The 12,226-nt window shown below is 37.8% G+C and overlaps 1 protein-coding gene across 1 annotated transcript; it reads left to right on the top strand.

Annotated features, from left to right (window-relative positions):
- Nucleotides 1–8,291: 8,291 nt before the first annotated feature.
- On the top strand, nt 8,292–9,599 carry LOC128664519 (uncharacterized protein F54H12.2-like). Its single transcript, XM_053719340.1, has one exon. The coding sequence runs from the start codon at nt 8,292–8,294 to the stop codon at nt 9,597–9,599; it is 1,308 nt and encodes a 435-aa protein (XP_053575315.1).
- The last annotated feature ends 2,627 nt before the right edge of the window (nt 9,600–12,226 follow it).

Raw genomic sequence — 12,226 nt, 5'->3', positions numbered from 1 at the left:
TCCCAGACCGCGCCCCAGCCCACTAGACTGGCGTCGGTCGTGACGATGACCCACTCTGGTCTGCGGAAGCTCATTCCCTGGGACAGGTGGTCCAGGGCTAGCCACCAACGGAGTGAGTCTCTGGTCTTCTGATCTACTTGAATCACTGGAGACAAGTCTGTATAGTCCCCATTCCACTGTTTCAGCATGCACAGTTGTAATGGTCTTAGATGAATTCGCGCAAAATGAACTATGTCCATTGCTGCAACCATCAACCCTACTACTTCCATGCACTGAGCTACGGAAGGACGAGGAATAGAATGAAGAACTTGACAAGCGTTTAGAAGTTTTGACTTTCTGACTTCTGTCAGGAAAATCCTCATTTCTAAAGAATCTATTATTGTTCCCAAGAAGGGAACTCTTGTTGACGGAGACAGGGAACTTTTTTCTATGTTCACCTTCCATCCGTGAGATCTGAGAAAGGCCAAAACGATGTCTGTGTGAGCCTTTGCCTTTGAAAGAGACGACGCTTGAATTAGGATGTCGTCCAAGTAAGGTACTACTACAATGCCCCTTGGTCTCAGAACCGCTAGAGGGGACCCGAGTACCTTTGTGAAAATCCTTGGAGCCGTGGCTAACCCGAATGGGAGGGCCACAAACTGGAAATGTTTGTCCAGAAAGGCGAACCTTAGGAACTGATGATGTTCTTTGTGGATAGGAATATGTAGATACGCATCCTTTAGATCCACGGTAGTCATAAATTGACCTTCCTGGATTGTAGGTAGAATCGTTCGAATGGTTTCCATTTTGAACGATGGTACTCTGAGAAATTTGTTTAGGATCTTTAAATCCAGAATTGGTCTGAAAGTTCCCTCTTTTTTGGGAACTACAAACAGATTTGAGTAAAATCCCATTCCTTGTTCCGCCGTTGGAACTGGGTGTATCACTCCCATCTTTAACAGGTCTTCTACACAATGTAAGAATGCCTGTCTCTTTATTTGGTTTGAGGATAAATGAGACATGTGAAACCTTCCCCTTGGGGGTAGTTCCTTGAATTCCAGAAGATAACCCTGAGAAACTATTTCTAGTGTCCAGGGATCCTGAACATCTCTTGCCCAAGCCTGAGCGAAGAGAGAGAGTCTGCCCCCTACTAGATCCGGTCCCGGATCGGGGGCTACTCCTTCATGCTGTTTTGTTAGCAGCAGCAGGCTTCTTGGCCTGCTTACCCTTGTTCCAGCCTTGCATCGGTTTCCAGGCTGGTTTGGTTTGAGAAGCATTACCCTCTTGTTTAGAGGATGCAGAGTTAGAGGCCGGTCCGTTCCTGAAATTGCGAAAGGAACGAAAATTAGACTTATTCTTGGCTTTGAAAGGCCTATCTTGTGGGAGGGCGTGGCCCTTTCCCCCAGTGATGTCTGAAATGATCTCTTTCAATTCTGGCCCAAAGAGAGTTTTACCCTTGAAGGGGATATTAAGTAATTTTGTCTTGGAAGATACATCCGCTGACCAAGACTTTAGCCAAAGCGCTCTGCGCGCCACAATTGCAAACCCTGAATTTTTCGCCGCTAATCTAGCTAATTGCAAAGCGGCATCTAAAATAAAAGAATTAGCCAACTTGAGTGTGTGAACTCTGTCCATAACCTCCTCATACGGAGTCTCTCTACTGAGCGACTTTTCTAGTTCCTCGAACCAGAACCACGCTGCTGTAGAGACAGGAACAATGCACGAAATGGGTTGCAGGAGGTAACCTTGCTGTACAAAAATCTTTTTAAGAAAACCCTCCAATTTTTTATCCATAGGATCTTTGAAAGCACAATTATCCTCGATAGGGATAGTAGTGCGCTTGTTTAGAGTAGAAACTGCCCCCTCGACCTTAGGGACTGTCTGCCATAAGTCCTTTGTGGGGTCTAGGAAATAATTTCTTAAATATAGGAGGGGGGACAAAAGGTATGCCGGGCTTCTCCCACTCCTTATTCACTATGTCCGCCACCCGCTTGGGTATAGGGAAAGCGTCGGGGTGCACCGGAACCTCTAGGAACTTGTCCATCTTGCATAATTTTTCTGGAATGACCAGGTTGTCACAATCATCCAGAGTAGATAACACCTCCTTAAGCAGTGCGCGGAGATGCTCTAATTTAAATTTAAATGTCACAACATCAGGTTCAGCCTGTTGAGAAATTCTACCTGAATCTGAAATTTCCCCATCTGACAAAACCTCCCTCATGGCCCCTTCAGATTGGTGTGAGGGTATGACAGAGCAATTATCATCAGCGCCCTCCTGCTCTTCAGTGTTTAAAACAGAGCAATCGCGCTTTCTCTGATATGCAGGCATTTTGGATAAAATATTTGCTATGGAGTTATCCATTACAGCCGTCAATTGTTGCATAGTAATAAGCATTGGCGCGCTAGAAGTACTAGGGGCCTCCTGCGTGGGCAAAACTGGTATAGACACAGAAGGAGATGATGTAGAACTATGTCTACTCCCTTCATCTGATGAATCATCTTGGGCAACTTTACTATTTGTGGCAGTACTGTCCATACTTTGTTTGGACGCTATGGCACAATCCTCACACAATTTTGAAGGGGGAGACACATTGACTTTCATACATATAGAACATAGCTTATCTGAAAGTACAGACATGTTAAACAGGCTTAAACTTGTCAACAAAGTACAAAAACCGTTTTAAACAAAAAACGTTACTGTCTCTTTAAATTTTAAACAGTGCACACTTTATTACTGAATATGTGAAAAAGTATGAAGGAATTGTTCAAAATTTACCAAATTTTCACCACAGTGTCTTAAAGCATTCAAAGTATTGCACACCAATTTTCAGAGCTTTAACCCTTAAAATGAGGAAACCGGAGCCGGTTACAGTTTTAACCCCTCTACAGTCCCAGCTACAGCCTTTGCTGCGACTTTACCAAACCCAGGGGGGAATACGATACCAAATGAAGCCTTCTAGGAACCTTTCCAACTACTTTCAGATCCTCACACATGCATCTGCATGTCTTGCTCTCAAAAGTAACTGCGCAGTAATGGCGCGAAAATGAGGCTCAGCCTACAACTGGGAAGGCCCTTCCTGACTGGAAAGGTGTCTAACACAGTGCCTGATGTTAAAAAACGTTCCCCAAGCTTATAAGTGTGAATTACAAGCATAAACATGTATAAAATGCCCAAATAAAGCAATCGATTTTGCCCATAAAAGTGTCTACCAGTTTTATAGCCCATATTAAGCCCTTTATTCTGTTTGAGACTAAGAAAATGGCTTACCGGTCCCCATGAGGGGAATGACAGCCTTCCAGCATTACACAGTCTTGTTAGAAATATGGCTAGTCATACCTTAAGCAGAAAAGTCTGCTAACTGTTTCCCCCAACTGAAATTACTTCATCTCAACAGTCCTATGTGGAAACAGCAAACGATTTTAGTTACTGTCTGCTAAAATCATCTTCCTCTCACAAACAGAACTCTTCATCTTTTTCTGTTTCAGAGTAAATAGTACATACCAGTACTATTTTAAAATAACAAACTTGATAGTAGAATAAAAAAACTACAACTAAACACCACATACTCTTAACCATCTCCGTGGAGATGTTGCCTGTGCAACGGCAAAGAGAATGACTGGGGTGGGCGGAGCCTAGGAGGGACTATATGGCCAGCTTTTTCCTGGGACTCTTTGCCATTTCCTGTTGGGGAAGAGATATTTCCCACAAGTAAGGATGACGCCGTGGACCGGACACACCAATGTTGGAGAAACAGAACTTCTCTACGTCCGTTTTGTTTCTATGATCCTTGAAAGCACAACTATCCTCAATGGGTATAGTAGTAAGCTTAGCTAGGGAAGATATAGCTCCCTCTACCTTAGGGGCCGTTTGCCATGAGTCCCGAATGGTATCTGATATTGGAAACATTTTCTTAAAATTAGGAGAGGGAGAAAACGGTATACCTGGTCTATCCCATTCCTTACTAATAATTTCCGAAATTCTCTTAGAAACCGGAAAAACATCAGTGTAAGTAGGAACTTCCAAATATTTATCCATTTTACACAATTTCTCTGGAGGAATCACAATAGGATCACAATTATCCAGAGTCGCTAAAACCTCCCTAAGCAACAGGAGGAGGTGTTCAAGCTTAAATTTAAATGACAGAGCATCCAAATCTGTCTGAGGCAAAACATTCCCTGAATCAGAAATTTCACCCTCAGACAGTAATTCCCTAATCCCCAACTCAGAGCACTGTGAGGGAACATGGGAAATAGCTAATAAAGCATCAGAGGATTCAGTATTTACATTAATACTTGACCTACTGCGTTTACCCTGCAACACTGGTAATTTAGACAATACCTCTGTAAGGGTAGTTGACATAACTGCAGCCATCTCCTGCAGAGTAAAGGAATTAGACGCACTAGAAGTACTAGGCGTTGCTTGTGTGGGCATAAAAGGTTGTGATACTTGGGGAGAATTGGATGGCATATCCTGATTCTCTTCAGACTGAGAATCATCCCTAGGCACACTTACTTTAAAATATGCTTTTTACATTGTAAAGCCCTTTCAGTACAAAAGTTACACAATGTTAGAGGAGATTGCACAATAGCTTCTAAACATATAGAACAATGAGAAACCTCAATGTCAGACATGTTGAACAGACTAGTAATACCACAAAAGTCGTTTAAACACTTATTTATAGCATAAACATTAGAAAAAACGTGTACTGTGCCTTTAAGAAAAGAAAAAGTGAACAATTTTTCCAAAAATGCACAAAAAACGTTAAATTATTCCCAAATTTAACTTAATATCGTTGGTTAATCCAAAAATTACTGCACCCAGAAGCAAGGGCAGAAATAAGGCTTTAGAAGTACTTATATCAACATGTAGTCAAAAGATAGATAAAAATACACTCTGCACCTCGCCACAGCTCGAATCAAGTTTCCAACCCTTCAGACCAGCTACACAGCCCAAGAGCCACCGAGTTACAGTTTGCCGCTGCTAAGCCTGAAGAAATTGCGCCAAAATAAGCTCCGCCCCTTAAGGTCAAAAGTCGGAGTAGGCCCAAACAACACCGCATGGAAATGCAGTTTTGCACTAAAGTAAAAACACACACACAATATAACCCTCAAGCATAAAACCAATAAGTTTTAAGTGCCAAAAATAAAAAACATCGGTTTTTTTTATTGTCTCCCATGTCACATAATGCCCAAATATCAACTAAAGATAAATATAAAATAGGGACTCCAGTAACACCCCTCTTATTAAAATAGGTTTTACTGCTTATCCCATTCCCATACTGGGAAATAATGCCAGCCAGTTCTGATACACCAAAGTAGTAAGAGTATGGAGGTTATGTCAAACACCTTTTTGACAGGTACCACGCCCCCTTTTCACACCTTTGACAGGTTGACACGCCCCTTTCTCCTCCCTTAATCCCGCCCCTTTTTAATATCAATTTGATATAAAATTGATATAAAAAGGTGATATTGATATAAAATTGATATAAAATTGATATAAAATTGATATAAAACTGATATAAAATTAATATAAAAAAGTCATTTTATATTAAATTGATATAAAATTGATATAAAAAAGGTGATTTTGATATAAAATTGATATAAAAAAGGTGATTTTGATACAACTGAATTGATATGTATATTTATTAGGATTAAAAGGTTGTAAGAATTGTATTATTGATATTTTGATTTATAAAAGATAAATGTTATTTAATTCTAAAAGTTGTAAATTACACTTTGATATTGTATTCTATTAAGCTTAAGATTTCTCTATAATGTTCAACAGGTTTAATAAGACATGTCAGGACTTGTCTTTTGCCAGAAATGCTACACGGCATGTTAGGACATGTCCTTTACTCAAAACAGACTAATAATATCTCTCACACGTATTTTTAATAAAAAAGTAATTGTCTTTTACTCAAATCAGCATAATAATATCTCTTACACATATTTTTTAATAAAAAAGTATATAAATCAATGTTTTATAAAAATTTGCTGTATACTGCTTAAAGAATGGAGTCTGTTAACGGCGATCGTGGACTTGTATTAAGAGAATTATATCATAACCCCACAAACCCCGGGTCATTAGGCGGTGTTGAAAGTCTGTACAAAGAATCTAAAAAATATGGATTCAACAGAAAAAAAATTGTTAAATTTTTAAATCAGCAAGATGTTTATACGCTACATAAACCGGTCAGACGTAATTTTGAAAGAAATAAAATATATGCCCCTTCTTTAGATATACAATGGCAAGCTGACCTGGTATCTATGATAGACTACCATAAATATAATGACGGTATAAAGTATATTCTAACCGTTATAGATTGTTTTTCTAAATACGCTTGGGGCGTTGGATTATATAATAAAACTGGACCAAGTATCGCAAAGGGATTTGAAACAATATTCAAAGATGGGCGTGTACCTATGAAAATACAGACTGACAAAGGCAAAGAATTTTTAAATGGAACCGTACAGAAGTTATTGAAAAAGTTTAAAATTCAACATTTTGTTGCAAACAACTGTGTTAAAGCAGCAATCGTAGAACGATTTAACCGTACTTTAAAGACTAGAATGTGGCGCTATTTTACACATCACAACACACACAGATATATAAACATATTGAACAAATTAATTCATAGTTATAATAATACATACCACAGAACCATACGGTGTAAACCGGTAGAAGTGACGCAAGAAAACTCACTCGTCGTCTGGAAAAATATTTACGGTTCCTCACCAAAAACTAAAAAGGTTAAACCTGTTTTAAAAATCGGTGACCACGTCAGGATTTCGAAACATAAGGGCACGTTCACAAAAGGTTATGAGCAAAATTTCACTGATGAAATATTTATAATCGAAGGTGTGAATACAAGAGGATTTAAACCTCTTTACAAACTGAAAGATTTAGCTGATGAGGCGATCGAAGGTAGCTTTTACCCCGAAGAACTTCAAAAAGTGACACAAGATAAAAACCGCATTTACAAAATAGAAAAAATATTAAAACAGAAAAGTTTTAGGAGAAAGCAGTACGTTTATGTTAAATGGAAGGGCTATCCGGATAAATTTAACAGCTGGATACTCAAAAGTCAGTTAACCGATATATAGAACAATGGAAGCATCACCATTTTACTTAACGCTGCCTAGCAATGCTTCGTACAACATTTTTCCTAAAAACCAGATATCTAGTTTTACAACAAAGTTAGCTAAACCCGTTATATTAAAAGGAGAATGGGAAGTAGCTCTGACGGAGATACAATATCCCCATACGTGGGACACCATAGATGCCGCTGATTCTAGAATAATTGTTACGGCACCAAACAAATTCACTACGCCGTTAGCCATAAAAGCTGGTTATTATAAAGATATAAGCGATTTAATAAAACCTATCAATGAAAAATTATCATCTCTTCAAACCGGTAACATAGATGTAAAGCTTAAATACGACGAACTAGGAAGAACTGTGCGTATTTTAGGTAACTCCACCATCTCAACCACAGACAGGTTGGCGCATATATTAGGTATTAACAATCAAGGTGTAAAGAATGATGGTGGTAAAATATATTGCGATATAAATGCCGGCTTCTACACACTCTTTATCTATACAGACATCATAGAACATCAACGTGTGGGTGACGGATATGTGCCATTACTAAGAACAGTAGAAATTACAGGTGACAATAATGAAATCATCACTCAACGGTACACCAAGCCAGACTACATACCTGTAAACAATCATCATTTTGACCGTATAACAATTGAAATTAAGAACGATCAGAACAAGAACGTAGGATTTAAATACGGAAAGGCGATCATTAAGCTACACTTTAGGCCGCGCAAGAACAACTTGTACTAAAGAATGGTGGCTGTCAAGGTTTATGGTGACCCGACCGTTTACAGTAATTATTATAGGACACAAGCTGGTAATGGTCTACCGGGTTTTCACGGTAGTTCGTACATGTACGGCCGCGGATTAGGCGGTATATTTCGTAATCTTTTTAGGATGGCTGTCCCACTTTTTCGACGTGGACTAGATATAGTGAAACCGCATATGAAAACAGCGGCACAAGGCATAGCAAAGGATGTTGTGGGGCGTGTTTCAACTGCCGTTATGAATAAAATGAATAGCGGGGCACAAGAGGGGTCTGGTGTTGTTTATATCAGTAACAAGAGAAAACCAAAAAGGAAACGTCGAGTTACTTTTCCGCCAATTTCATCACAATTCATAAGCAAAAAGGTGATACACAGAACCAAAAAGAAACAGAAAACATCAAGACGTTCAGTGGATGACATCTTTTAGAAATACTGGTCAAAATATGGCTTTCATACACAATGGATCATTAGAATGTACCAAATCAGAACTCGACATATTTCAAATACAGCCGACACAAACGGGTATTGAAAAATCACTGTATGTCGAAATACAGCCACTCACAGCTATAACTGAAAATGCACCCCTGGAATTTTATATAGCCGGAAGCGGCGATCATTATTTTGACCTGAACAACACTTTGATGTATATAACCTGTAAAATAGTCAAACAAGACAATACAGCTCCGCCTGCTGGAGCACGTGTTAGCCTCACCAACTATCCACTAGCCACGCTGTTTAACCAAGTCGATGTTACATTAGGAGACAGACTCATCTCACAATCAAATAACCTATACGCTTACCGGTCATACATTGAAACAGTTCTCAACTACAGCTCAGATGCTTTATCCACACAATTTACAGCAGGATTGTTTTATAAAGATGCAGCAGGGTTACACGATAATTGTGAACTAGATGGTGATAATACTGGTTTTGTAAAGAGAGCACGTATGTTAGAACGTGGTAAAACTATTGAATTGCTAGGTCATCTACATAGTGATCTGTTTTTCCAAGAAAAATTGTTATTGAATGGGCTCGATCTGAAAATTAAACTTATAAGGAATAAAGATGCTTTTTCTATTATGAGCGCTGAAGCAGAACAGTATAAAGTTCAAATCTTAAACGCCTCTCTTTTTGTTAAAAGAGTACAGATATCCCCGGCTGTACGCATAGGCCATGCGCAAGGACTCTTAACAGGAAATGCAAAATACGCTTTGGACAGAGTCGGTCTAAAGGTTTATTCCGTGGCCGCCGGCTCGCGTGTCTGCAATCAGGAAAATTTATTTCTTGGACAACTACCAAAAACCGTCGTTATTGGATTTGTTGATAACGACGCTTTCTCTGGCGCTTATGACAAGAATCCCTTATGTTTCAAACATAACTATGTGAATTTTGCAGCATTGTATCTGGATGGTGAACAAATACCAACAAAACCTTTTCAACCAGACTTTGAAAATGGAAACGCTATACGTGAATACATATCACTAATCAACATTGCTGGGAAACAAAATTCTGATGCTGGAATCCTCATTAATAGAGAAGAGTATGTGCGTGGTTACACACTTTTTGCCTTTGATTTGTCACCGGACCAAGAGTGTGGTTCACACTACTCTCTTATACGCAGTGGTAATCTCAGAGCTGAAATCCGATTTTCAAGACCACTTGAAAGAACAATTAATATGATTATTTATAGTGTATTTGATAATATTATTGAAATTAATCAAAGAAGGGAAGTCTTGTACGACTATCTATAAACAAAGATGAACACTTTGGAAATAACAAGAATCCTAACCAGAGATCCTTATACATGTTCAGTGTTTGACGGTGTATACCCGTGTGATTTATTACCAAAACAAAGACTAAGAAATAGACCTATAGGTTTTATTATTAACACCGACCCTTCCACACGTGCTGGTGAACATTGGGTAGCAATTTATTTCGATCAAAGGGGTGTTGGGTATTTTTTTGATTCGTATGGAATCTCACCGTACAACAGCGTGTTTCCTAAATCATTTTTAAATTTTTTAAAAAGGAATACAACACGGATAGTATTTCAGAATAAACAGATACAAGATACATACTCTGTGGTGTGTGGTCAATATTGTATTTTTTTTATGCATTGTATGTCTAAGGGTATGAGTTTTGATAAAGTACTCAATTTCTTTTCATCAGACTTAAAAAAGAATGATAAAATAGTCTCGCAATATGTACGACGTTGTAAATTAAATTTGAGAATAAATACTTTTTGCAATGAATATGTACAAACATGTAGAAGTTGTTATAACAAAACATGTACAGATGTGTAAATTTTGCTATAACAAATTATTATTGCACCTCTTGTAATGAATGTTGTAATCCATGTATGTATTTAATGTGTATTCATTTTTAAATAAACACAGACACTTTTTTCACAAAATACTTTAAACTTTATTAACAATTAAGATAAAAACATAGCCATAATGAATATTATATCTCAATGTATAAAATCATGTATTTTCCATGTATTAATAAATTTTCATTTTTTTTACATGCTTGTCATTTTTGTCATTTTTTATATAAACATGGGTATATTTTAAGCTTTAACACAAATATATGCACACATATATATGATTAATGATAAAGCAAGGTACGCAATATTCGCTAGATTTTTTCGGAATTTACAAACTCAACCATGTTGAAGGATTAAAAAGCGATTTAGGTCTTTTCTTCTGCACCAGGTAACCCTGTGGTGTGAATAGACCACTGGTGGGTGTTGTAGGTAATGGTAAAATATCATGTTGCGGTAATGTCTCTGGTAAATGGGTAACATCCCTAATCTCCATTTTTAGATGATCAAAGGTATCCCGGTTTCTAACATTACCAACAACTGACGTTGGAATATTCAGTTCAGCCATAGCTTTCATAAAAGTATCCCAACCTTGCGGTGTTTTGCGCATGGTCACGTTGTGACTTTGTGTAGCGCAACGTACTAGGTCTAATATGTTTGAACCGATGATTCTTTGGTTTTTGTAAATAAACTCCCCATTATCATTCCAACTAGTTATATCTTTGGCCTGTACCATTTTAGAAAGAAGTAGTTCAGCATTTTTCTTATACCGGTCATGCACATTGTTAACAACCTCATGAAATATTCTATCACCTTTTTCAATGGGTGCATCAGTTGTGTTATGATCGGAACGGGTAGATTCTCCCGGGGGCATTAATAGTGTTAACACAGAGTTTTCTCTAGCGTCTTGCTTTGCATACACCAAATATTTCTGTAATACGGCGTTGTACTTTTTTATTTTCACATCCTCTGGTAAATCAGAATTATTTAATATTGCACCTATTTCAACATCCAAACGGTTTGTCACAGCCCTGCGAATGTCTACCTCATTTTGTTGTGGTTGTTGTAAGCGGTCCAACTGTTGTTTTGGGACAAGATACATTTTTTGAGCATTCTCCATCAGCTTTTAGTAAAGAGTGATGTAAGTATAGGAAGAGCAAATCCTAAAAGAGGCGCTAAAAATCCACCCCTCTGTGTCACCAAAATCTTCTTTTTACCCAGAGCAACTGCTTTATTACTAAGTGTTTTTATAATTTTCCGCCACTTTTTAAGGTGTCCTTTCTGTTGCTGTGTCAAAGGCAATCTACCTTTAAGAATGTTCAGGGCTATTTCACATATAGAGGCGATTAAATCATTAGAGGCACCGTGTAAAATACTCTTTCTTTGTTGAGGTGTTGCACGTCTTAAGGTTTTTAAAACCTTCCAATTACGGATTAGTCTGCTAGACATGTTTACACACGCTAATGGTTGACAATGTATGACTAATAGATTAAAATGTAGCCTTTTTTAAATCAGTTTTTTAAAAAATATATGCGGCGGGTATATCAGGTGGAAAGATGCCGGTTCTTAACCGGTACTCATCGGGTGTAGTGGTTCTTAAGTCTACTAATAAATAACCATATGGTATTCGAGTGGCATCTTCAAAAGCTTCTAAAAAGAAAAGTGACTTACCCGGATACATTTGTTTTGCCAAAGTATTGATTTGTAACTTATCCCGTGGGTTTTTAAAGAGAACCATATAGTTTGTGTTTAGTGTGATAGTTCTGTTTTTTTTACCCTGACAAAACACATTTTGTACAAGATAGATAATACTCAGATTTCTGTGATGAACGTATTTTGTAAAAGCTTTTTCAATTTCACAACTATCACTGGCAACCTCCATCAGATCATCAACAATTGTTAAATTAATTTTACTAGGTGGAAATAAATCATCATCGACAAATGTATTTGGTAGACCTTCTATAAATTTTATATATGGAAAAGACTTTAATAGTTCATCATACAACCTCTGCCAACAGGCATAAAACCAAACAATATTATCAGGTCTGTGGGACA

The sequence above is a fragment of the Bombina bombina genome, chromosome 6 (assembly GCF_027579735.1).
Source record: "Bombina bombina isolate aBomBom1 chromosome 6, aBomBom1.pri, whole genome shotgun sequence".
Classification (NCBI taxonomy): domain Eukaryota; kingdom Metazoa; phylum Chordata; class Amphibia; order Anura; family Bombinatoridae; genus Bombina; species Bombina bombina.
Note: the sequence above shows the minus strand (reverse complement) of the source record. Positions and strands in the feature narration are given on the sequence as shown.